Source organism: Amblyomma maculatum, chromosome 1 (assembly GCF_055883805.1).
Source record: "Amblyomma maculatum isolate TAMU_Amacu chromosome 1, ASM5588380v1, whole genome shotgun sequence".
NCBI lineage: Eukaryota > Metazoa > Arthropoda > Arachnida > Ixodida > Ixodidae > Amblyomma > Amblyomma maculatum.
The window spans coordinates 255,815,435-255,842,831 of record NC_139344.1 but is presented as its reverse complement, the minus strand read 5'-3'; the positions used below and the strand labels follow the sequence as shown (position 1 = coordinate 255,842,831).

The window sequence follows — 27,397 nt, the reverse complement described above, 5'->3', positions numbered from 1 at the left end:
GAAGTGTAGCTGGCGTAGTCGTGTCAGTCGTTAGCAACAATGGCCGTGAGGCGGTCTTGTTTAGGCGCGGTGTTTGAACTTACACAATTCGCTGCTTCTTTATTTTCATAGGGTCTTCAATTTCGGCTGTGGTAATTGCTGTTCGGTCTCGTGGCTTCTATGAGGCGCACGAGCGCGCTGTGCGCGGGAGCAGGGCGCCTACATCTTAAGAACGCTCCAGACGCGTGAGGTAAGGCAGACTTTCGTGCTGTCACAATCTAAATGTCTTTTAGGAATAGCGGAGGCATCGCTAACGTCTTGCTAGACAAGCAGGCATTGACACCTACAGCACAGCTTCAGCTTGAAATGTGATTGCGTAAAATGCTCAAGACGCTTGCCAGTTACACCTAGAGGAAGCTGATGTTCGCATTCTGATTCGCATGTAGCAACTGCGACACAGCAGTCGTGAGACGTAGCAAAGCGGTTGTGTACGTCGAGGGTCTCATGTTCGTACGTCTTGCGTGTGGAGTTTTTTTTTTTTTTTTTTTTGTTTTTTCTCAACTGGCCGCTGCGCTATATTGTAAGCCGTACACCTTTAATAAATCGCGAGGCACAGCGGCAGCCTCAAAACTGAGCTCTTCCCTTGCGATTATCGACCTTATTCACGACCTTCGTAGCAATCGTTTTTTTTAGGCTGTGGGGAGAGCCTCTTCAACTCTGTCGTGTTCTGCGAGCAGATTTTAGGGCCAAATATGTCTGCGCCCTTGAGGCCTTTTTGAAAAAATCGATACGGAAAATTAGGAAAGCTATATATGCTCATTGCTAAGACTTCGATCTACAGAATGAGGTTTGTCCATATTGGAAGAGTGGTTGGGACACATGGGGTTCGGAGACCCACCTGCATATGCGAGACATGTGCAATTAATTTTAACGGAATTAAACCTGAGGCCATGATCCTGAAATTAGCTCCCGCGCTTTTCCTGCCTGTGCATAAACCTTTAACACCTTGGTCTGTTGCTCCGATTTACAGAACTACGTCAACAATGGCCACAAGCTCACCTCCAGCAGATGAAGACCTGATTGAAATGGTAGTTGATGATGAAGTACTTTCATTCAGCAAGCACCTCCTAATGCAGTCCAGTCCCTTCTTTCAGCACACGTTTACAGATGGACAACCAAAAAGGAAACGGGTGCGTTTTTTTTGTGTATATTTTATCCATTTCACCGAGCGCGGGATCGAATCCCGGCCGCGGCGGCCACTTTTCGATGTCGGCCAAAACCAAGACGCCCGTATGCTGTGCAATGTCAGTGCACGTTATAATAAAGAACCTCAGGTTGTCGACATTTCTGGAGCCCTCCACTATAGCGTCCCTCCTAGCCTGAGTTGCTTTTTTAAACAATTCCAACCTATTTTATCCACTTCATTTGCCTCAATTAAAGCTTTCCTCTCGCTACAGAAAAGCTAATTAGCACTTAGACTGGTGTGGATTTACATGAAAGTGCAAAAAAAAAAAAAAGTCGAACAACAGCAAAAGACAGACACTCGAGCACTCATATATGAGGTTCAATCTTTTTTTTCTTAGTGCATTTGCTTAACTTTTTATCTAAAAGAGGGGAATCAGAGTGGCTTTTGTCGTAATAAATGTAAGAATATGATGCGACAGCATTATCGGTTCCAATTGCATGTTCAGCAGCTCCCCTTGCAAATCCTCATTTGTGTACATGCAATTTGTTTGCTTAATCACTAAATCTTTTTTAGCTCATATATCAAACATACTCATTAGTATACAGTCAACAGCTAGCACATTGTGTGAAAGACCACCCGACAGAGATATAATGCCCCTCTTTAACCAAGCTATATGGTCGTGCCTGCATGACATGGGGTAGCATGTCTGACTTGGTTGGGATCCAAGATTCCCAGGTTCAGTTCAGGTCTCACCCTCCCATTTCAAAGGATGTGCCTATGTTGTCAGCTTCTACCACCAAGGCCATACGTCATGCGGTCTTGTAACATTACACAACCCGTTGACCGATCAGTGCTTGGCCATGTCACCTGCGAATTACCATCTGCCAGAGGCATGCTTATGATTTTTCATATAACATTAACAATAGTGATGCCAGATTTTCTGGTGAATGGGACGTTTAATGGTTTCGCATTAAAATTTATTGCTTAGTAGGCCGTGTGACCAACACCATCTCCCTTCCTCTTTTACTTTCTCCTAAAAAGACTGTAGACACCAAATTTTTGTGTCATTTTTCTTCTTGATAATGATACGTAAGTTATTACTGTATATCAATCCGCACACAGTTTTCGCTTACGACAGCTAAATAATTTATAACTTAATTTTCTTTTCTCACCAGTTTCGGTTTCGTTATTCGAGAGATGGCTGTGATGTCACAATCATGTCTTGATGCGGGGCATGAAAAAACAGTAATATAATTGTTCATTATTCACTTGTAATAATTCTTGTTCTTGATGCAGGCTGGCTTTATCGTTGTAGTGAATTCAAATGACACAGCAATGATTATATCGCTGTATTTTCATCCCTCGCGTGACCTAGACCTAGGCTGTGACGTCGCAGCCATCGCTCGGCTGTTGACCGAAACCAAAGCAGGTGAGAAGCGAAATTCGATTATAAATTATTCAGCAGTCGTAGGTGAATGTGACATGGGGATCCGTGTACAGTAATGTCCTAGGCATCATTACAAATTGTAAAACACGAACCCAAATATGAGGTGTCTATTGTCCTTTAAGTTCTCCCTGGAATTTAGGTTTACACAGTAAACGGCAGCAATTAAAAGCAAAGTGACTGGAGTAATTTTACTGGATACTGAGCGTGTATGTGAACTCTTTATGCAGGTAGTCATCTCTGGAGTGAGCGGTCAGACGTTTAAACATCTTCTGGGGTATATGAAGTCTGGAAAGCTGGAGTTGTCTTGCAACAATATAGCAGATATATTCCATGCTGCCTGTAAGCTTCAGATGCCAGATATTATTCGACAATGTATTGAGGTGAGTGCAGGAATGTTATATGTGTGTCATTCTTTACGTGCTTCTCAGGTTGGATATTAACTCATGTTTGCAGTAAATGCCACACACAGCTCCTTCGTGGCAGAAAGTAGTCTGCTGTTAAGCTTTTCTCTTTGCCTAAATATAATGCTAACCATCAGGCCAAATTATATATGCGCAAGGATTTTGATGCCTGTGGCTTGTCTGGTATGCAGTAAAATATCAAAAACTTGTTTTATTTACTGTTCAGCAAAGTGATACACTCACACATCATGTACGATAGCCTGTAGTTATTAAGTGCCGTGCTTTTAAGTTCTTTCTCTACTATAGTGGACAAATTTGGATTAATTAGGGTATGCAAAATTAGGAATACTCAGGGCCATATTCCGAGCTTACATTGTTTTCAGAAGTGTTATATTTGCCATCTGATTTGTGGAAGCACCAGAACTAGAAGTGGTGTTACACCACTGACAACTGAACTGACATATCTGGCTTCGGTGCTTCCACCAATTAGGCGACTCAAGGTTGGGGCGAAAACGACACTTCTGCAAACGATGCAAACTAGGAATACCGATCCAGTTTTTTTTTTTTTTTAAGAGTATTAGGGCCCACCTCTGTAATGGCCTCAAAGGGTCTGATAATATATATATTTCAGTTTGAACAAGGGAAACAGCATGTCTTCAGGTACCCATATGTTGTCTTGACTCTTCATTTTCCATGGTTGTCATGCAGTTTGTCTTTCTATTTGTATTGTTTCTATAGCTGAAGGGCTGTGAAAGTCTTTATGTAGTCAGCAGGGATAATTAGTGCTTTCTCTTCTCGAAGCTAACTTCTAGATGCTTTTCTATGTTACATTTATACCTCTGGGGCTCAAGTTGTAGAAATTTTGCATAGGAATTTCACTGGAACTTATATGGCCATAACTAGTGTAATACATATCTGATACTTTTTTCCTTTCATTCTTGCATTTTTATGTAATAGCATTAATATTCATGGTGCAGTACTGTGCCATTCATTGGGAGTGTAATCACGATGGACCTACAGAATGCCTTTTCTTGCAAGAAATAAATGCTAGCATCACATATGCATTTAATGTACTTGTTACAGGCAGGCTGTAAAGGTGGTAGAGCAAGATTACGTTAAAAAAAGGCAATTGTCCAGGCTTATTCTCACAAGAATACCAGCTATTGGCTGCTTTAGCTAATGCATGCTAGTTAAACTATACTCAAATATTTCTTTTGAACAGCAGATGAATGTTGCTTCTAGAAAAGTTGAGCATGCAGTGGCAACAACCTAAGCATTACACTACAGAAGAAAAATGCTATACCGGTTTCATAGGTTTGTGAAGTGCATACAAGTAGGTGATTATTACAAATAGCATCATATACCCATTTTGCTACTTTATTTTAACTACCATTCTCAGTCTTCCTGTCCTTAGTGGTTTCCTGAACTCATTTAAATGGTGGTCGGAGACCTTTTATCACTAGTATATGTCTTTTTTGCTTTCACAAGAAGCTTTGAGACTGAATGCCAGTATTCACTGCCACAACATGGCGCTTTGTATAACATGTGCTGTCATCTATGTTTACAGATGGAAGCACGCACAAGTGCAGTTGGTAGACAAATTATTTTGTACAAGGCAGCGAAGCGTGTGAATAATGTGGAGGAAATGAATGCTGCATTGTACCGCATGGCTTCAAATTTCACGCTAGTCACACAGTCAGACGAGTTTCTGGAGCTTGACTCTAAAGATGTATGCGAACTGCTATCATCTGATGTCTTAAGTTGTGACAGGTAAGTGTTCAGTTGTCTGCTTTATTGTATTTTATTTTGTAAATGGAAGAGGTGTAGTAGGGGCCCTTTGGCTTTTTTATTTATTCTTTAGTGAAGATGTGTTGAATTAATAGTTTAAAATTTAGGGTTTCGCAAGGTTTATTATGAAACTGCACATCTAAGTAAAACATTTTGGTACCATTTGTTCGTATCGCAGCTGAAGAGATTGCATGTGCACTACGAATATAAATCTGCACAGTCCACATCAGTTTGTTAATGCCAGTGTTTAATTGATTCCGTGCTTTTAGGTAAACAGCTAAATAATGAGGCCAGGCATGTGGTAGCTAGTGCTCAGCTCTTGATCTGGCATGCATTTAAAGGCTGATTATATGGTTAGTTTTTGACTATTTTTCATTAGTTAATGCAGTTTGCATTGAGTGGATTTTTACAGCCTAGCTTGCCATCTGTCATTGAAATGGGCTCACAGCTCGCCCTTTCTTAGTATCTACCAATTAACATATGACACACAAGGATAGGGCATGCCTGCTATTACCTGTTAATTATTTGCAAGGCATTGCAACTAAGCCTCTTCATTCATTTTCTCTCATTTTTGCCTGCTTAAAATTTTCAGTGTATTAAATTTAGTAAATTTCGAACGTGAAAGACAAGATCATGCACATCACATAAAAAATATATTTAAGTTAGGCACATGTGAACGGAACTTAAGTGGGCAGCTGGATCACGTGTCTGGTAGTCTCACTAAATTTTACTTAGTGTGATTCATTGTGCACCCTCTGGGTAACAATTAAAGTTTAGTTACGAATCAAGAGGGGACTCTTCTTTAAAGAAACAGAAGTGCCCACTTGATAAGCAGTGTTTGTAGCAAGAGACCGAACTACCTGTTGCTGTGTAATTGAATATATAGTTGGCATACTTAGGCAATGTGGCAAAGAGACCTGAAATAATTTTTTGAGGAAGTGTGATTGTAATGTTGGTCAGCATTGTATCCTCCTAGCTTTTCTCTGCCTTTCAGAATCAAAGTAGGAATCTCTATGAACTGGGTCAATTATCTTTCTTCCTGCAGTATATTTTTGGTAGGCAATCTTGCGATGCCAACATTTAATTTATTAGAGTGCTGTACTATAAACTTATTGTTGGATTTACTGTCTCAAAGCGACACATGAATTGCAAGGGACGCTGTATCGGAGTGATCCGGATTAATTTAGACCACCTGGCGACGTGCTCTGACATCGCAAAGCACATAGGTGCTTTTCGCATTCTGTGTCGATATATACATGGCCTTCGTGGCCAGGATATAACCTGGATTCCCTAGCATGATAGCAGAGTGCCCGAACAACTAAGCCATTGCAGTTGGGTAAAGAGCTCTGTATTGAAAGTGATTTTACCTTCTGAGTACTATTCATAACTGTTCTTGCTTGCTTAGCTGGTTCAGAAGTTTATTTACTCAACCGAGCTTGAGTTTTAGGAGGAAGTACTACTTCATTTTACATGCTTAGAACTGTCATTATTCAAGACAGCGTTTGCATTAAGAAAAACCAAGAGATCACTCACTTTGCACTGAGAATGCTAGCCAGGGAACAGTCACGTATGCACACTCCAGCACTAAAGTCACTGGAACTCTGAAGTATCACAATCAGCGGGTGGTGTAGTGAATCTGGTCTACGGGGTGTTTTCATAGCCGGCCATTGATTCTACAGATCTTTTAAAACACAGGGTTAATAACATCGCTGAATTCCACTGCATAGTTGTGCCATGTTAAGCAATTTGCTGTACAAGCTAACCAAACTTCATGGCATGCTATTTTCTACAGAGAACTGGATGTGTTCAATGCGGCCTGCCGCTGGCTAAACTACAAGGTAGATACAAGACTGGCCCTGACTTCAAGGCTAATGTACTGCGTGCGGTTCCCTCTGATGAGTCTAATGGAACTCAGCCACTGTGTTGAAGCAGACACCCCACCTGGCCTTCAAGATGACCACAATTTTCGTGTCATGGTCCTCAGCGCTGTGTGGTGAGATAGCATATTTATCATTTTTTAAAGGCTTTGCTTTTTAGTGGGATGCATGTGTCATGCTGAAAAGATAGTTGCAAGCTTTGCCTGCGAATGTTTCCCTTTACAGTTTACAATTCTTGTTCTTAATTTGCTCCTTTTTTTTTCTTTTTTTTTACTTAGCTTCTGGGTCGCTAAGACAGCTGGCAAAGAAGCGGAAGTTGGACACCTGTCTTGCACGCCACGCCATTACATCAAAAAAGATCCTGGAGTAGGTATTTTTACTGCTTTCCTTACACTGTTCTTTCATTGACTGAACTCTATGCACGCTCATTTAGAAATATGAAAATAGTTGGTAATTGAGAAGAAATAAATAATCTAGTTTACAGGCCTTAGTCATAAAAAACTTCCAAGGAACATTAGCTGATGTTATGCATTATCTAGGAACTGCAGCACATATTTGATTTTCTGTTACATTTCGAATTGAAGCTAAGTTGAAGCATCATTTCATATCCAAATTTTCTAGAGTAATAATTTGGTTCAGGACTTCTGTTGACTTACTCTATTCTTTTTTACTTTAGGAGATTAATTTTTTTCATGACTTAATTTCTGCACAAGCCCTCCTTGCCAATATAAATCCATTGGAAGCTGAATGGTGCCAAAGGATGCAATGTGAGGAGAGAAATTAGCTTTTACCATATCCTCTAGGTCAAAAATCTCACATTTTCTTTTGATTTGTGCGTGTCGACAGGTCAGCCACAGTATCTGGCTCAGTCACTCTTGAAATTCTGTGTTCACTTTTAGCATTTACTCTGAGAAGCAGCATGGGTCAACGCCCATTGCCATCCCACCAAGCTCAAAAGGACAGGGTTCAAAAGGGTGATTAACAATTAATGGTTGATTGCGATCATTCTCTAATTTTTCTCCGCTGTTGGAAGCTCCAGCCCTTAACCATAGTGCTAAAATGGTTTCCACTGGTTGAAGAATCCAGCCTCTGCCTATCATTTGCCAGCTGTTCTGTTTAGCTAAGCAGGTACAGCAACTGCCCTTATGTAGCATTAATCATGCAGGCTTTCTATTCAGTTTGAAGGTTTGAGAAAGCTGCATAGCCCTCTGTAGCTGCATGGCTACATTCAGGAAGATGTGAAAGTTCATCTTAACCGAAGTGCATGCTTGCATGCATTTTTACGGAAACTAACCAATGGTCTCACATAGTTGAATTCATCTTAACCAAGTTCATATTGTTGGCAGTTTGCTACTGTATTAGGTATGGGCTGTCCAAATGAGGTCAGCTGAAATAAATATCCCAGGAACTTCTACGAATTTAGTTATTCTAAGGAAATGTATACAAGCAAGATGTTTGTATCCTGGTCGCATGCATGAATTTACATTTTTGTGCAGTTCTAATAACCATAAATCATACATGAGAAATAACACTGGGATTGAGCTGAAGACAGTTATTACCAGTTTCTAATCTTATGCGTGCACAATAACACAATCACCTCCAAAGAGGTGAATATTGAAAGATGTTTGGAGGCCTCAGTACAGACCCCTGAGGTGCACCAGAGAGTGCATCAGAAAGCAGAGAGTTATGCTAACTAATTGAGATGGGTTGCAAATGATTAGTAAAAGAGTGCTCAATCCATTTTAAAATGCTAGGACCCATGTTAAGATGACTATAAGGTTATACAGTAGCACTAGTCTTTAAGAGAAACCTTCAAAAAGCAAGGGAAAAATCTAAAAATGCACAACTGGACTAGAATATGGTCTAATTTATGGGTGAATTAATCTAGTAAGTCAGACTGCTTCATTCATGACTGAATGACATGTATTATAAATATAATTTTCATAATCACATGTACGGTTTCAGCTGTTGCACTTGTAAAATTTATTTAGATAGTGGTGTTTCACATTGTGATATCATGATGTTTATAGTACTTCACTTTCTTTTTTCTTTTTGCTCTGTGCGAGTGATATGTCATTTTTTTTGGTGTCATCCTTCGCAAGACAGAATGTACTTTGTATTCTCATGAACTCTATTCTTCTGTACTGTCCACTCCTGCCTAAAGCCTAATATTTAGGCTGGCAGTATAAAATAAATAAATAAATAAATAATGCTTGCCATCAGATGTAAAAGTGTTTTTCTGGTTTTATGGTAAGATCTCTAATCTATTGCTTTTAATTTTGATTTTGGTGTATGTAATACTGGTCTAGCACTTTTTGAATATTGTTGCCTTTGACCTTTGTATACTGATTTAGATTTGCCAGAAGCCTTTTGTTTTTAGTACTTTTGAGCATTTTGTCGTATGTGAATAGGGATCAACAAATTTGTCTGCGATGTTTCGGATAGTTGTTTTTTTATACTTGTACTGTTGGACGAATTGTGTATATTTTGTATGTTGTTGTAAACCTTGTATGAGGGGCCAAGGCCTCATTAGGCTTTTAGCCTTTAGCCTTGGCTTCCTTTTTTTGACACAGTCTAAGGGACAATTATAAAGCAAAAAAAAAAAATACTACTATGTTTTCCATCAGTGCGACTTAATGACTTGCAAAAACCATGCTGAATCAGATTAAATCTCAAGTTAGATTCGAGAACTTCTTTGAAGGCTTTAAAAATGATCAACACCATCAGCCTGACTATGCCCACATCAGAATAAAGACCGCTCCCATATTTCACCAATTAACCTGACCTTGTGCCAGCTGCAGCAGCCACCTTATCCTTGCAATCTTCCTAGTCTCACCTAACTTTATTTTATAACTTCTAGCTTTTTACTTTCAAAGCTATATAGTCTTTCATCCAGAGCAAATGACATTGCTGTGGTGACTGGAAACACATTTGTGAGCAAGATAAATGCTTGCTGCCACTGCCACTGCAATTTTTTCTTTCTTCTGTTGTTACAGGCACTAGCAGGAGGACTGGAAAGAGCGATGACTTGTGGGAAATCAGAGCAGCCATCGCTTCTTTCAGTGACCTTGGGAGCAGCAAAGGCCAGGCTAGATCCAGCCGTGTATTCAAACATTGGAGGCACTGAAGAGCTGCAAATTGCAAGTGTGCTGGAGTCTAGCCACATTGAGCCTAAGCCCAGTATTGAGCAACAAGAAGTGGGCCCATCATTGTCCTCTTCCACTGCGGAGTGTGGCAGCTCCATGGAGAGTGTTGCAGCAACAGCGTGCGAGTCCACAATCAGCAACATACTCTCATCGGATACCCAAACCACATGCCTATCCACACATGAAAGTGATGAATCAAGTGTAACGCAAGACACACGGTGCACTTATTCCCCAAGTGATTTTTGCTCTCCAAGTGATGATGACAAAGATCAGCTGTCAAGTCAGTCTGTTGACTCGGTCATCTTGACAGGGTACAGTGGTGGTGACATAGATCACCGAGAATATATTGCTAACTTGAAAACTAAGCTACTGCTTAGCAGCCAAAGAGGCGCCGAACATGAACCTTTGCTCACAAGGTCACCACTGCTCTCTGAGCAGCCAGAGGTCGAGTTTTTGGTGGCTTGTGCGAATATAGAGAACTCAGTTTTACCATCAGCCTCTTTACCTATGGGAGTGGAACGACACAACTTCAGTGACGCTCCATGCAAGGTATGTTTGCTCTAAGTTCTGGCCGTTGTTCAGTTGACCAGAAATTAACTCTCGTTCATTTCGCCTTTGAGGGACTAGGAAAATTTTTCGAATTAACCAAAAGTTTAGATTATCAAATGGTCCTGAAAAAATTGTTAAAAACTGTTTACGTCACAGTAATTTTATCTAATGAACACCTGTATAGTGCCTATATTTGGGATGAAATCTAAGTGGGGACAACTGTTTTTTACCAGTCGTCAAGTGCCTTGCTTTGCACACGCCATCGGGAACATTGAAGAACTGCTCCAAAATCATAAGTGCCTCCGCTACCCTTTTTTTAGTGCAGCACAGCAGCAGTGGTATCTCTTCACCAACTGCCTTGTTGCGTTTCAAGGATGCTTTAACGCAAAGTCAACGCAGTGAAACAGTGTGGCAAAGCGCACATTGCGGTCAAATTGCACATGTCCAGAGTGCAGTTTCAGCGCACTGAAAGCAGCATGAAGGATACATGCGTAGATGTTAGAACAGCTTAACACTATCCCAAAATAAAGAACAGCAACATGCCAAGCAGCATCTGAAATGGAGGGACTGACCAATGTGCGTGCCAGATTGCAGACGTGAGATGGCATGAAGTTAGGGAAAATGAAACTATGCGACCTAATTGTTTTGGAAATGGAGTTTTTTCCGACCGCCATCGTGCCTGCTGCCTTCTTCCATGCAGCTCAGGCTCAGGGCGGTCTATTTCGATGATAGCTGGCTGCGCAGCTCGTGCCTCAGCGGGATCTCCTGCCCAAACTAACCGGAGCGAGCCCGCTCATGTCTGAATTAGCAAACGTCTGATGTCATAGACTTACAACTTGCAAAGGCGTTGGCAGGGACCTTGATCCTTGTTTGAATTATCCAAACTTCCTAACTAACAGGGGTCGATTTTATGAGATTTTAATGTATTCTGCTACCCTCTCACACAATTCCTGCAGAAATAGACAGCAGAGGCCTGGTACTGAACACCAGCATTTTAATTAATAGCTGGTCACAGTCATTGAAGTAGGTTATTAAGTTTTTCTGCCATAATATTTTTATGTTCTAAATGTTATTACCAAAAACATCTGTCACGGCTATGCATTTTCATCATTGCACATGCACAATTCATATGAGTAGGAGCTTATTAAAATTCTAATATTCATTACAAATTACAATGAATAAATAATGTTGTCAGGTTCTATTCTTTTACACTACAAAAGTAATGTTCAAGTAACACCATCAACTACAGTCTAACCCTGTTATAACTAGGTAGCATTGAAAGCAAGGATCTGGTTGCTTATATCGCATTTCTTAACAGAGATGCAAGGGGGTGTGCTAACAAATCAAACAAATAAACCTATGCAAAAGTGACTCTGCAGTGGGCTTTGAACTTGCAATTGTGAAACAGGGCTCCAATATACGTATTTATGTCCTTTCTGCTCACACCTGAGGTGCTGACCAAAATATTCAGGAATGGCTCCCTGTGAGAATTTAGCCATCAGTTGGAATTATCTTTGCTTGCTCAATATTAGTGCAGAAGATAGATGTTTGAAAGCTGTTATGTGTTAGTGTGAAACATGATGCTCAGATAATCCATATATTGGAACTTTGTGTGCCTGTAATATATTTAGCATAGTGAAGTTTAGTAGGGTTTTTGTTTTGTTTTTTTCCGTGGGCAAGCCTGCTAGTGGTTTTTTAGCGGTAAAAATTAATCCCAAACTCTACACTAAGGTGTCTATCTTAGCCCCGCATGGGAATTATGTTAAAACCCAGGTGCTGTACCGTACTGTACCATACTAATCCACACCATACCATCGGAGCTCTTTCTACAGTAGTTTTTTTTTTTTTTAGCCCTATGCTGTTACAGGAATGGCTTTTAAGCAACGGCACCTTATCATAATTTTAAAACTATGATTGCTAATTGCCTGTGGCAGTGAATGAGGTGGAGCTCATTATTTTCTAGTTCAGTCATCTTTATTTTCACCATTGAATGCACATACCTGGTATTACCAATATAACAGGAGGAGGTCCCTAAGTATCCATTGTTCAGGGCACCTCCTATGACAAAATGAATAAGTCTAGCGAGTAACTTACTAGGCAGTAATAACGGAGGAACTTACAGGAGTATGTTCCTCATTGGCAGTGGCAGTGAATGCCCTATAATTTGTTTTAAAGACGTTACATTAAAGTGCCATTTTTAAATTTCTCACTCACTAAAAAATGTAAGTAAAAGCTGTCCACATTTCGTGCTAATATTTTAGTTAATTGAACTCGTTTACTAATTGAGGACTGAAGTATTCATAGGAGCGCGCAAATAGTAGTTTTTCAAAATTTAATCAAATACAAATAGTGAAGCTTGTTGCTGAATAGATTATGAATAATGTAGCTAATAATTGAATCGAAAATAGATTGAATACTCCTTTGACTATTTTATTCGACCCCTGTGGCGTGTGATTGAAATCAATGGCAGCACTATAATTCATGAAGTCATAGCTGTAGTTGCCAGTGTGTGTAACACTGGTCTCTATTTGAAGATCCCAGCATAAAAATGACTCTTTCAGTCCGTGTTAGTACTTGTTTGGCAGCAAACGTTGCAGTGAAAATTGGATTTTTAAATGAAATATTCTTTTTGGGCTGGTTGTTTCAAATGGTGATGTTAGTACTGAAAATGATTTTATGATCACTGTTTAAAAGTAAATAGTGGTGTAGCTGGGCCTCTGAAATTCACACAGAAAACTGTGTCGGTATCAGTACAGCTTGCTTACAGAAACAGCTGGTTGTGACGACATTTATATTTCTCTCATGAACCTCTTATAGCTTGTAAAACCTCAGTTTCCAGCTAAAGTACTCTCCTTATAACTAAAATGCAGTTTTTGGTCAATAAAATCTAATTTTAACTTCTGCTTCCTGAACACTGTTACTGAACCTTCATGCCCTCGTAGATTGCAGGCAGCATGCAAGTATGGCATTGATCGAACACTGTTTTCGAAACAGTCGTTGAAAAAATGTTATTCAAAAACTGTTCAGATACTTAAAAATGTATTCAATTTTTTTCAAATAAATTAAATGGTGCATTATTTGATTTTTTCAGCAAACTGAATGGAGAATACTTATAAGCTTTTCGAAAATTTTGAATATTCACACACTTCAAAATATTCTATGAAATAAAAAGCATTTTTTTTTTATCAGGAACACTTGTTGCTGCTGTGTACATAGCCACCTCCATTAGTACTGAAAGGTGCTTCAGCTTAAACAAAACTGTCCTCAGTTTATCACGGCAATATGCGGTGCATAGAATGAAGCAGCTGTTCATAACAGGATGCATGCACATAGTGAGCTCTTCTTACCTTATATAATTACAATTAATTATCAAAAGATAACTTGTGAAGATTTGTTTAACTGCTTCACCCCTGCCAGTACTGCATAAGCTCTTTCATGTTTCTTTTTCACTTTAATGAAAAGGAAGCTTTTGAAATGTTCACGTTGAAGCCTTATGTATGTAGAAAAAAGCATAGGCTATTTCTCACGAAGCTTTATACAAATTCTGGAGTTACATGTGTATGAGGTCCATTGTCTGAATTAATACTTGACATTTTATTTCAGGATGGTGAGCAAGGCACATTATTCTTGATCGGTGGAGTTGACGCTGATGAAAGCCCATCAGCGTGCCCTATACTGAGCTATAGCATTAAAGGAAATATTTGGAGCCCAAGAAAAACACTCCCAGTTCACCGCTATGGACACAAAGCTGTCTTTTTAGATGGTTGCATCTATATTATAGGTAAGCTCCATTATAATCACATCACTACAATTTAAAATTTTCATGAGAAAGAAGCAGCCTGCTTTCTCCAGGTGGCTTTGAGAACTTCAGTCCTGTAAACTTGGAGAAAGCATCTAGCCGCTGCTGCTTTTGGTTTGAAGTGAGTTCAAGCAAATGGGGAATCATGGCTCCCCTCATAAACACCCGAGCACACCATGGGCTTGCTGTCTTGGATAATGCCATATATGCCGTTGGTGGAGTGGACAGCAACAACAAGTAAGCATCATCAAATAGCAGGAGAATATTTTTGGCCTGGTCCTTGCCTTGGACTGGCAGTTGGCCTTGCTTTGCACTGGTTTGCTACACTCGAATAATGAGATATGAACAAACTGCTATCATTCTGAAATAGTCTGGATGGTTCTGGCCTAGTATTCTGGTCACATCCACAGGAAAAGCAGTTAATAGCAGAGGCTGGACAAGAGAGCTCGAGCAAGTGGGCTGCATAGATTATGAAATTGCCTAATGCTGGAGGATAGCACTGGTTGGCTCAAGGCATAGGACACCAAATGTCTTTCGTGACATATTGAAAGCCATAGAGATATTCAAACAGATAGAAAAAAAAATTACGGTTGTATTTTAGTAAATTTGGAAATGTATAAAAGTGTTCAACAGCAATTAGTTGAAACTTTGACGTTAAAGTGTAGAATCGGGCCAACTTGGTGATTTAGGTAGTGCAAATGTTTAATATTTGGTCAGCTTGGGTTTTCTGCACTTGTAAACTGCTCGCTAAGCAATCGGCACTTTATATATATAGAGGGTGCAGCACTTCTGCAGACATCATGCCGGCATGGATTGTCTTACTTCCCCAGGAGTGCTAGCTTTACTGGTATTGTGCTTGTTTGTCATGCAGCAGTAGTCATTCTTCATTGCTGCTGACTTCATTATGACTGCACCCTTTCACTCTGTTGGAAGATAAGCATATTAATTTAGTTTGCATTATCTGAGATGTGAAGTAGGTGCACTTAAATCTTACGCTACTAGAGAATTAATACCTGTAGTCAGCCCTTTGAGCACTGTATAATTACCCCTTCAAAGTGGTAAATATAGCTAGGCCATCTATTTCATCTGCGTATTACATATATTTGTAGTAAGCAAATGATGGATGCTTAGGTCGCATGAATTTTTTATCCGTTTCATCTGCCAAATTGAATCTCCAAGGTGTAATTCACAGCGTAGCTGCTTGTAACCTCACATTTAATTTGGGCTAGATGATTTGAAGAATGTATGCAGATATTTCTAGCCTGTGCTGCTTTAGAGCAACTCAGTGGTGCACTGGGACTGCATTGTATAGAAATCATACTGAACGTCACTTTCAGGCTGCTGGCTTGTCTTGAACGCTACGACAAAGCAAAGGACGAATGGACAAAGCTGAGTGGTGAGCTTTATTCCCCAAGAATGGCTATGGGCTTCTGTAGCCACAAGCGACAGCTCTGGGTTGCCGGCGGAATAGTCCAGATTGGCCGGAGAACATGTTCCACAGCCTATGTGGAAGTCTACAACCCTGAAACGGAAAGGTAAATGCTCTTGTTGATAACCTGTAAGTTCTTGACAGTTCTTCTGTAAGTTCTGATGACATTGCCTTGCTAAGCAACTCGGGAGATGAACTACAAATAATGATTGATGACCTAGACAGGAAAAGTAGAAAGGTAGGCTTGAAAATCAATATGCAGAAGACTAAGGTAATGTTCAACAGCCTCGGGAAGGAACAGCAGTTTACATTAGGTAGCGAAGTACTGGAAGTAGTAGGCGAATATGTCTACTTAGGACAGGTAGTAACCGCAGATCCGGACCATGAAAAGGAAATAACAAGAAGAATAAGATTGGGATGGAGCGCATTTGGCGAGCACTCGCAGATTATGTCTAGCAGCTTACCAGTATCGCTAAAGAGGAAAGTATATAACAGTTGCATCTTACCTATACTCACCTATGGCGCTGAAACGTGGAGGCTAACCAAGAGAGTTCTACTTAAGTTGAGGACAACCCAGAGGGCTATGGAACGAAAAATAGTAGGGGTAACATTAAGAGATAGGAAGCGTGCAGAGTGGGTCAGAGAAATAACTCAAGTTACCGACATTCTAGTGGAAATTAAGAAGAAGAAATGGACATGGGCAGGACATGTAGTGCGAAGAGAGGATAACCGATGGTCGCTTAGGGTAACAAACTGGATTCCAAGGGAAGGAAAGCGTAGCAGGGGGCGGCAGAAAGTTAGGTGGGCGGATGAGATTAAGAAGTTCGCAGGGGTCAAGTGGATGCAGCTAGCACAGAACCCGGTTAAGTGGAGAAATATGGGAGAGGCCTTCGCCCTGCAGTGGGTATAGTCAGGCTGATGATGATGATGATGATGAAGTTCTTGCATTCCCAAATTTTCGATTAAGGAGGCCAAAAGCGTGCTTTCTGTGATAAGCTTCATGGGTATTGAAGCAATAGTGTCATTATGAGCTGTAGTGAATGAGTGTGCATGCATGATCTCCATCACTTCAATAGTGTTTGGGTTTGTAGAGCTGTTGATTTCTTAATATTTAAAAGAGAATAGGCTGGGTAAGTCAGACGTACCTTCAGACGCTTCATTTATAGCTTTGCACTCATCCTTAAGATAACACACCTGACACGCTTCCAAATTTGTTTTAGTCCGAGGCGAAACAAAATTTCAGAGTTTATGCTATTTTTCCATTCACCAATATTTCGGGAAAAGAATAAAAAATAATTTCCTATTCTTCCTGACTGTCGCCGAACTCACACCCAACCACCGTGGAAATCGGTGCGCTACAGCCACTTTAAAGTTAACAGCAACACCCTTCTCTTTTATGGCTATGCTGTTTTGGGCAAGAAATAACGCATTTCAATGATTACCATTGTGCTGCGGCAGTATAAGGAGATTTGTGAAATTTACAAGTCCCCGGCCACCAGATTCGCTTTCTTTCTAAGTTGGCGTACATAACTGTCAACTAGAAAATAATATTTGCCCGTACTATCGGAGTAAACTGAAATGCGGACAGCGGAGCGCGTGGAAAAAGTCCAGCTGAGGCAGTATGCATGGGTGAAAGAAACGCGATAACGGAAGCAAAATCAAAGCGCCGTAGGCCAGCGAGCCGCAGCCGCCAGCGAAACCGTGCTGCCAAAGTCACCATCTCTGGAAATAATGAACATGGCGCTCCACTGGCAAAACGAGGAAACTATCGCGCACCGGATAAGCGCATCTATCTCCGGTGACGACAGGCAGACTGCCTCAGCTGGAACGTTTTCCACGCGCTCCGCTGTTCGCACTTCATTTGACGCCGATAGGAAGTTTCTACACGGTGTGATGAACTCATCAGTGCGAGTAACATAATCTCTCACACATACTTCAGTGCGCGCTTTGGTAAAAGAAAAATCAGTTCATTGTGTCTGAAGAGCCGTATCCGAATGAAATTCACTGCATGAAAATGAAGGGTAATTACAACAGCCATAATTTTACAGAGTGCTAAAAATCTGCGGATGTTAGGACTACCGGCAAGCGTGCTTCCTTGCACAGTAAAGCATGATGCGGCGAAACGGACTTGCCCTTAATAGAAGGAAGGATTTTGACAACTCTTCATTCCTTTGCCGAACCCTTAGCTGAAGCCTTCGATACGTTTTTTTTTTATTATTGAGGCGTAGACGTTTTCACACTGCTTTTTCAATGGCAAATATGACCCTCCATAATCTGTGCTGTTAGTGTAAGTAATTTGTATATTACCTTGTATATTCTGTATAACTTGCGCATTATAGCTCTTATCGTTTGGCTTGTAATTTTGTTATATTCATGGTACGAATTCCTTCCTGTATAACTCTCAATGGGCTCTCTTCTATATTTTTCTTTTTTTTTTTTTTTTGTCGTCTTACCATTTGTATATATTGGGGTCTTTCCACCCTGCAACAAACCCTAAGTATGGGCTAAAATAGTATTACAAACAAATAAAACCGATGAAACGTGTTGTGCCAGTTTTTCGTACGTGCTCGTAAACAATGGTAACTTACGGCGCTCTCACTATGTAAAGATTTATTTTCGCTCGCAGTGCAAGATATATGCGTGTAAATAATTGCTAAAATATTCAGCAAGCGCCTGAGTTTCAGCAAAAATACTCGGCAGCATCATATTCGCATCATAAAGTGGTCATTGAAAACTTTAAATATGCTGACATGTTGAATATGTAGTCGCAAAGTTAAACTTGCTGGCTTTTCGCAACGTCAGGAACTGGAAGGAGAAGTGGTTCGTTGGTATGCGACACGTTGCACAGGGATAACACAGTTGGACGGACTTCTTGGCACAAATCTGCGGATGAATTTATTTACATTATATACAACTTTTTACACTACGACCAGGCGGTCGCTTCTATACTGAACGATCGGGAACGTCAGGCCAGAGTTCGCCCGCAACGAGACCCTGTCCTGTCTGGCCGACTTGATTCGCGCAATTCGTAGCGGTTCCTCGTTTTTCGGAGCGCGGTCAGCGCAAAGGTTTACCCGGTCCAACCTCTTTCCTCTGACTCTCTATCAAAGAGTTCTGTACAAGTCTCCTCTTTTTGGCGCCAAAACACGCTGAAAAAAATAATTTCACCTAGCATTCTGTGGACCATCTCAATTAAGCGCCCCATTTCGGCGCGGCGGCTTGTACGTGTGGCGCTGTACGCCCGTACCTTTCGATGCGCTACACTTTAAAACTGCCCAAGAGCAGGCTTGTCCGAAAAGGGCCATAAACCATAAACCGCTGTATGGGAAAAATGCTCGGCGAGCGCGACACACAGGCCCCGTCGCCGAGCGCGCGCTGCCTTCCTGCTGGCACTGTTTTTACTTTACCGCCCGACGGCCCTCTGCGAGCAGCATTTCGGACAGCCGAGAGCCGTTCGAAGGGGAGAAGGGGCGGGTGACGCGAGGAGCCGAAAAACTCAAAATGAAGACCAAGTAAGCAGCCTATGCGTGAGCTGCTAATAGCTGACTGCCCAGCAGCCTGCAAACTTAACTGGCACAGAAACACGGGACTTCTAAATGCTTGCAAGATAATGACAGCAACCTGTCAGCTACGTTGAGCTAGGGAAGGGTGGTGTGAAAACTTGCTGCGATTTCTTTTGTCTTATTAGCTCTATAGTAATGGAATACAACGGCACAAGAAAACAAGGGCAAGAACACGCGAAAGACAGGACAGGTGCCAACTGCCAGTTGATTCGTTATCTAAAAAAAAAAAAAAAATAAACGATTATAACCACTTGAGAGACATGTAAAGACAGCAGAGGAAGGGTGGAAAAGAAGCAAACATATTGAAATCGAGCATAGAACCAGTAGAACCCTTCAGAAAGGCAACCTCTTTATCTGTTAGGGACAAAGACGGCTTACTCACGCACAAAGGGCCCCGTTGCTTAATCAGGTATGCCCTCCATTATTTCTTATTCCAATATATCTTTCGACCGACCAGTGAATCTAGCATTATCAAAAAGCAGGATAGCATGACAACTTTTGCAGTCATGTGGCTACAGTAAAATTTCGAGTTCTTTGTTTTCTTCTATTCTCCTGCACCTCTCCAAGGTGCTCGTCGATTCGGCAGGCGACGTGTAGTTCGCAAACACACACTGAGATGAAGGACGACGAACTTGCAGTAACAAAACGAAAATTAACTTTATACGACACAAACACAAGATACAGAAAACTTATTTACACGAGGCAGAAAGGCGACACACAGAGACTAGAGAGACTGAGCGAACGACTAACTGCAAAAGAGCGCATAGCTCTTTTTAGGACTTCTCAGTCGGGGCCTGCCTGCTACGCTATCTTCGTCGACGGCCAGAATCAGAACCAGAACCGCCGATGACTGCGCGGCGCGCTCTTAAATAGCCAGCGCAGAAATTTCCAGACGCGGAGGAGGAGCTGAAACAGCTTAGCGCTGCCAAAGCTATGCCTCCCCCCCCCCCCCCCCCTCCCTTTGGTTTTCTAGAAAGAACTGGAAGCTAGTCGAAAGTCACCGTCAGCTCGCGCGGCCTTTTTAGTGAACAGGAGGGCGAGGTCCGTGCGGGGGGATGCACGCGTGAGTTAGCCCATGTCGACGAGGGCGAGGAGGCGCAGTGCGGTGGCCGAGACTTCGCAATCGGTCGCGTCGCGTGGAATGTGATGGAACTTTCCCCCGCCGCTTTCTGCGGCGCGCGCGGCGAAACATTACAGAATGGGCCACCCTCGGCCTTACAGCTACCATTACCATTCTTCACCTGCTATCTATGCTCTCTCGCGTTATATTTAAAACACTAGCAAATCTGGCCTATGTATTCAAGGCCACAGCTGTGAGGTAATAAGGGAGCAATTACTCATTCACATCCGCCCAAGCGCAGCGAACGGCTACAAAGAAAAGCTATACAACTTACTCAGAAACTTCGTACTTAAAGAAAAATTCGTTCTGCTCCGGGAAAGAACCCGGGACCACTGCTTTATCGGGGATGTAAATGAGTAATGAGTAATTACTCCCTTATTACAAATCTACTCCACCTTGGAGGATTCCCCTAAAATATCGGATCACCACAGCTGTGACGCATCAGTGGTGAACTCAATGAATAGTTTTTTGCAACATTCTCTGAGACGCTTTTCTTTATTTAAATTTCGGATCTGCGAGAAGTTGTAGGGTGCAAATAGAAAAACATTGGTTTTGCATCGGTTGGCCACCTTCTTGATAGTGTGCGATAGACGATGAATATGTGCAATTACTGTGACTCGTCTCTTTCCTTTGTTCTTCTTCTGTCCAATTGTTCTTTGAGGCAGATTTGAGTTTTCTTCAGAAGCACCTACGAACTGTCACGAACCGCGTCTTATGCACACGCCACTCACACAGCACGTTGCCCAGTGGCACCGTTTTATAGTATCTGTGTTGTTTCTTGACAAGGGCGACACAAGATTGTGCATGGTCTGGCCATATGGAGTTGAAGATGAAAAGTAGCAGTGAACGTCAGCAAATGATAAGCCCTCTCATTTCTTTTGGAGAGCCACCAATGAACAGTGATTCTGATTGGTGTAAATTCTAAAAATGCCCTATCGGAAATAATTTTCAGCAGTATTCTCTTGACAAATGAAAGCTACGGATGGAATAGAAGGTAGTAGTAGAAGTATAAAACATTTATGGTGGGAATTGAGCTATGGGTTAAGGGCAGGGTCGGTCGGTCGGGACTCCGTTGGCTGATGCCGCTGCCCGAGCTCTCGCAAGCAAGATTATTAGTGCCGCAAGGTCGGAGCTGGACAGGGCCACCTCCCAATCTGCCCACGTTGGGATTTTTTTTACGAGGTATGGTTTGGTTTTCCTAGCAAGACCATACCATATGGAAAAGGTGTAACCTCAACTTCTTCGATGACTGACCACATGTGCAGTACTGGCTGCTTAGGTAGCTCCGTCTCGACAAAATTTCTGTATATAGAGGACTACTTTGTAGGCAGAACAAGCGCATATGAAAGTTATCCATCTTTAACCGTGAGCCAACTAGCCCGAAACGAAACTGATCAAATTTCTACACACCTCGCCGAATTTATGTGAATCAGAAAACTACTGGTTACAAGGTTACAAGCGGTCAAAATCGCTGCTTTTGGTAGCGCGAAGAAAAAGAAAAAACGTCACCGGCGAATTCAAGTGTTCATGGCAGACCTTCGTGTGAAAAGTGGACCTTGATTACCTCGAAAAATTAAGGCAGCGCGAAAAAACATGAACGACGAAGAAATACCGAACAATAGGACAGCTACAGCTCTAGTTGAGGCCTTTTCTTTTTGTCTCGCTTCGTAGAGTTCGTTTTTTTTTTTCTTGCTGGTTTTAATTTTCATGGTTAGTAACTCACTTGCCCGCATCAAAATTTTTATTGAACAGATTATCCACCCCGTTTCGAGACTAGAATCTAAGGGGGAAGATATAAAAAGATATATAAGATTGTATCGACTTTGATCGCACAGTTCGAGCATTCCGGTAGCGATTGATACATATCGCTTTTTCACAGCCATGACAAAGGCGATACTATAGTTTGGGGAATCTTACGCCCATGGGACGCAGCGGCAAAGACCATGCATGCAGGCTGGTGCTCTTGCCGAGTATTACCATGCGTTTCTGGAAAGCCTGAAGGGGTGACTTCCGGGCGAATAGCCTTGTGGAAGATGGGGAAGTTGCCCAGCTCGCAGCCTGGTCTTTCGCGTGAACGCGCATCGACATGAATTTTAAACAACCGTGGGTTCGAGCTTATCGCGATTCGAATGGCCCCCCTCAGCCATCGCCACACGCCACATGTATATTGAAGCCAGTGCGGCGCTCCCTCAATCGATTGGAAGACAGATGCTCGCCGTAAGAGCACAAGCATCTAATTTCACGAAGCGAACTTGGCTCACGGCAGATGTGCCCCGTGTTGGCAAGGAAACAGCGAGGAGTAACTTTGCAGTTCGTAGCTGCCAATCAAAGACGAGTGGTACAACCGAAAGCGCTCTCAAAGTACACGCATCGAACGCCAATCGCCCCGTTACGAGCAGTGGGTAATCATTCTTGAACCAAGGTGTAACATCCTTTTAGATGCAGGTAGAACGAGAGAAAGAAGAGGGCTACACGGTATGAAAGAGGACCGAACAAAGGTAAGGGGGGAGGGGAAGCTTCAGATCGCAGGTCGAACCAACGTTTCGACAAGTGGACTTGTCTTCGTCTGGGACAAGTCCACTTGTCCAAACATTGGCTCGACCAGCGAACTGAGGCTAGCCCCCCCCCCCCCCCCCCCCTCACCCCCCTCTTGCTTTTTCATATCCTTTTAGATGGTAATTCAAAGCATCGCACCGAGGACAGAATTGAGCATGCTGCTAAGCGAGAATCAAATTATCGGACTTTGGAAAAATGCTGGTCACATTCAGCCATTCCCTCAGGGAAGTTCGTGTTAGGAGTCACTCTAATTAGTGCCGATAATTACCGATATTAATGAACTACGCGTTACTGTACTGTGTTAGCAGACACTCAAATAAATTAAGAGAACTAATTTATTGAGGTCGCATTAGGAAATTAGGTGGAACGTCAGTCCGCAAGAAGAACGCGCCTGTGCGAACTCCGCTATTGCGATGCGTGTCCGTTCTATCGCTCTGTCCAGCTTCGACTGACCCTCTCGGTATTCACATTTCACACCTTCACATCCGTTCTTTCCACGATGGAATCCCTGGTACCGACGCGTACACCAGTCACACACACGCAGACACACACAGCTGTACACGTCAGAGACGGCTCGCTCTCTCTCCTCATGTGATCTTGCTCTGCGGTTTTTTGTGATGCGGCGACGGCCGTGAGAAAGTTTGTTTTAGCCTTGGCTGGGCGCGGTGTCGGATAGCGGCGTGGTAGACGATGCCTAAACGGGCGCTTTGGTCGGCGTAGTCGGCCTAGCGCTGACAACTGTAATCCACACACTGTGTGAGGTTAAGGGCTAGACCAAGGCTAGCTCCGTTTATCCTGAACGAGCGTTCCTTGGTAGCGCAGAGGTAGCTTGCCTGGCTCTCACCCAAAGGTTTCGATTTCACCTCTTGACCACCCATTTTTTTTTTTTTTCGTTTTTAAATGGCAGCACTTCATGTAACTTCCTCATTGCAGCAGGACGCCTCTCGATCAATTAGACTTTCTTGCGAGGGGCACCGCCGGCTCGATTTTCACCACAGCGGTGCGTTTAATGCCGTCGCGCTAAAATGTTCGGCGTCCGTCCAAACTCCAACGACATATCCTGGGCGTCGGCGCTCAGCGTGGGCGCTGTCAGCGCCGTGCCCCAGTGGACGTCACAAGCGGTGCGCATCTCCATGGGACTCGGCGCTGGCGCCGTTGGCGCTCACTGCTGACGCTTGTACTCGCGCTGGTGCGTTGTTGCAGTTTTAATATCCACTCAATGATTTCTGCTTTTTAAAGCGTTAAGAGACGTAATTTAGACATGGAGCTTAATTACAGTTTACACTTACTACTTCTGAACAAATAAACGTACATCTTCCACATTTTTCTCGGCTTTTCAATACAGTATGCAACGCCATCGCGCGCGCAGCCTCCGCTACCTTCTCTCTCTTGCGCGCAATGATTGTTGGGAATTTAGCCAACATAGTTGCCAGACTCAAAAGCAGCAGGGTACATGGTATTTTTTAGTGACTTTGGATGTCCCCGCGGATAGCCTACCGGAGTGGTCGGCCGAAAGTCGTAATACATAAGTTTACTTTGTTTACAATTGTTGCATTGTACTCCATATTTATAGGCACTCTAGTGAGAACTGCAGGTGACCTTTTCATCTTTGGTTTCGTCTGGGAGACTACGAATTCGACATAACATTGCATGCCTGGGGAACTGGCTTCAGCGTAACAATGTGTATTTGAGGTCTGCATTTCCTAAAGGAATCAAACGATTTTCGTCTCGAACAATACATGCACATGCCCTGACAAACAAATGATTTGTTTCTCGAGGAGTGCGCTTAACAGGATACTCGCCGTTGGAGCGACAGCCCCGAGAGGGATATCCGTGTAGTTCTTGCATCCTGGCACGCAGCATTTCATTAGGCAGTACTTCTTGTTGGGCTAGTTGGTTTTATTCCATGCTTGCAGGACTCGGCGCACAATGACAGCACAAGAACACAACGGACGACAGGACGAAGCGATGACCAGCGCTTCGTCCCCTCATCCTTGTGCTCGCGTGCTTCGTCTTTGTACGCCGAGCCCCGCAAGCATTTCATTTGGCGCAGCTGAGAGAACCCAGCCATACTTCGCGAAATACACGGGTGCACTCCGCGGCGGCGGCAGCCCCCACGGGATCAGCCCGTCTAAAAGTCCAAAGTTCCATCTACCGCCTGCTCGCAGCGAGCGCCTCAAGTTTCTAGTGCAGGCGTCGCGTAGCGAAGGCCACGCCAAGGCATTCCTTCAGAGCGAAGCGTGCGATACCGCAACCGAAACCAGCTACCGACTACCGCTTGCCGTATCACGTGACGGCTAATTTCCCATGATTATTTCCATTATATTTTTTATGACTAGGCTTCACTTTTCCGCCGCGGCGCTCCCTCCTAGTTTTTTTCTTCCTCCATGCTTCTGAGTTTTGTTTCTCCACGGCTGAGATCAACCGATGGGCGGCGAAGGGTTTTGCCATCACGGCCACGTGCGACGATGCAAAGCGTTGACAAAAAAAAAAAAAGTAAATAAAAAAAAGCACGCGATGACTCAGCGCGAGCGAAAACTCGCAATCCGGAGGTCGCGACCACCCTGTCCTCTCATTGGTGTACGGCGCCTAAACGTGCCCCCAATGAGAGACCTACGCGGGTGAGCAGCTCGGCGCCTGCGTGGACGCTGACGCCGAAAACTAGCACAGACAGATCTCGGCGCTCCGCTCAAGTTTGCCGGCGTCTCGTACCGTGCGCATGCTCAAACCGGTTTCTGCATACGCCAACAGCGCCGACGCTGAGCGCCGACGCCCAGGATATGTCGTTGGAATTGGGGTGAACACGCGCGCGTGTAGTAGCTCTCTTTGGAGCGCCAGCGCGTGGTAGGCCTTGCGAAGCATCTCCTCTAGATCCATCAGTGCATGTGCAATTTTTATTCGGTCTGCGGATGTGTTGTCCGAAGTCGTAACTGCTTGTGAAAAAGAGCAACTGCTTGCTCGCATGTTCTCCCTAAAAGTGGACGACCCTGTACCTTTAGCCCCAGTCATTCCTAAATGCACCATTTAAAGTTGGTCGTGTAATTTCATATATACCTTCTGCTCATGTGTAGTCACCAATGTTGTGAGGAGCATACCTATAGCTGCAACATAGTGAGCCTTCGCAGACGCCTTGCCCCGAATCTGCTGGCTCGAAGATTGGGTGTGTCTTCAGGGCTGGTCGGCGTTTGTTTGCGATGCAGGTGGTCGTTCGCGGTGAACTTCCTGCCGTCTCCACGGAGCTGCCTGACGCTAGTGGAATGCGGCGGTACCATGTACGCTGTCGGAGGCCTCCTCAGCCACCGGTGTGGCAGGAAGCGCAACTTCACCACGGTCGAGGACACGCTCGCATTCGTGGATGAGCGCAAGACTTGGGTCCACCGGACGCCCATGCCCAACGCGCGCCACACCACCGTCGCAGCCGCGCACGGTGAGCATATGGGATGGCCCCAGCCGTCTTGTGGGCTATGACAGCTCTGAGCTGGGGCCCGAAGCAACGAGAGAAGGAAAACTTTTCTGTACTCTAACGGTATTCAGCAGCATTGGTAGCTACGGTACATGATGTAAAAACCATACACACAGAAAAAAAATGTAGGAGGGTCTCGCTGGTGTTTGCTGGGACGACTTGCACAGGCGGCACTGAATTTTCCCAAGCTCGCTGCCACTTAGACGTCATAGCTATAGTCATAAAATACGCATGCGGTCACAGTGGTTCTCACGAGCAGGGCAGCGGTAGACGTGGAAAACGTTACTATTTCCCTTGCTTTCGCATTGTTGTCTCGTCCGCTTGCCCCAATCAGTAGAAAATATATAGACAACTGTATACGCATCCGTTCAATGCTGTCGACTCCGACACCACCAGCCTAAGGCTACTTTACTATGGACCTCTCTCTCGTGTGAAGGCAGACTTGGGTTACATAATTCGAACCGGAGGCTCAAACCCAGACCATAATGCAGAGTACACTTTTCCTCAGTCACAAATCCGCACCATGTCTGATCACTCACGTTTTGTTTTTTGTTTTCTTAATTCTTTTTCTTGGCAACTCTCCTGGCTTTTTAGAAGCTCAGTGTCCGTTGACTAGCCCGATGGTGTTTACGCGTCAGGAGACCCGTCGCTGCCTGGCATTTTGTCTGGTCTGGTATCTGGCTCTAACAGGCGGTATTCCCTCGATGCTTATCCAGACGGCGTGATCTTCATCATCGGGGGCCGGCAAGCGGAGAGACCGGACTACCACTTCGACAACATCTTGGCCTACGACACCAAGCTGGACAAGTGGATGACGCTCGGAAACCTGCCGAGAAACGTGACGGACTACTACTGTGTGTTGGCACCCCCTGGAGAGCCGTCGGACCATTTGCGAGAACTACTGACGAGCCGCGGAGACCACAGGTTGCCCACCAAGATGGCCGAAAGATTCCCGGTTACAGCTCCGGATGTCAAGTCCTACTCCCAGGGAGACATCGCTGTCCAACAGCAGAACAAATAGCGCACCTTTATAGAGCTACATGTAAATTTAGCTGATTAAAGCTGTCTTCTTTACGGCCTTGAGCCGTCATGCG

General features: G+C 43.5%; 1 protein-coding gene across 2 annotated transcripts; it reads left to right on the top strand.

Annotated features, from left to right (window-relative positions):
- The first annotated feature begins 49 nt into the window (after nucleotides 1–49).
- On the top strand, nucleotides 50–27,397 carry LOC146206274 (kelch-like protein 26). Of its 2 annotated transcripts, XM_084590891.1 has the most exons (12): nucleotides 50–229; nucleotides 1,010–1,169; nucleotides 2,840–2,992; nucleotides 4,581–4,783; nucleotides 6,594–6,794; nucleotides 6,957–7,044; nucleotides 9,675–10,373; nucleotides 13,977–14,154; nucleotides 14,226–14,409; nucleotides 15,510–15,707; nucleotides 26,041–26,267; nucleotides 27,020–27,397. In XM_084590891.1, exons 2-12 carry the CDS (start codon nucleotides 1,023–1,025, stop codon nucleotides 27,322–27,324), a joined length of 2,583 nt encoding a protein of 860 aa, XP_084447017.1. In that variant the 5' UTR covers nucleotides 50–229; nucleotides 1,010–1,022; the 3' UTR covers nucleotides 27,325–27,397. The 2 variants fall into 2 exon arrangements, with proteins under 2 accessions (XP_084447017.1, XP_084447018.1); XM_084590892.1 differs by lacking the exons at nucleotides 50–229; nucleotides 1,010–1,169 and adding an exon at nucleotides 2,467–2,594.

Excerpts from the sequence above, each read along its gene's own strand:
- LOC146206274 (XM_084590891.1), top strand. The coding sequence starts at position 1,023 with ATGGCCACAAGCTCACCTCCAGCAGATGAAGACCTGATTGAAATGGTA. Across the intron at positions 10,374-13,976 it reads TCAGTGACGCTCCATGCAAG|GATGGTGAGCAAGGCACATT; the intron begins GTATGTTTGCTC and ends ATTTTATTTCAG. Across the intron at positions 15,708-26,040 it reads TACAACCCTGAAACGGAAAG|GTGGTCGTTCGCGGTGAACT; the intron begins GTAAATGCTCTT and ends TTTGCGATGCAG.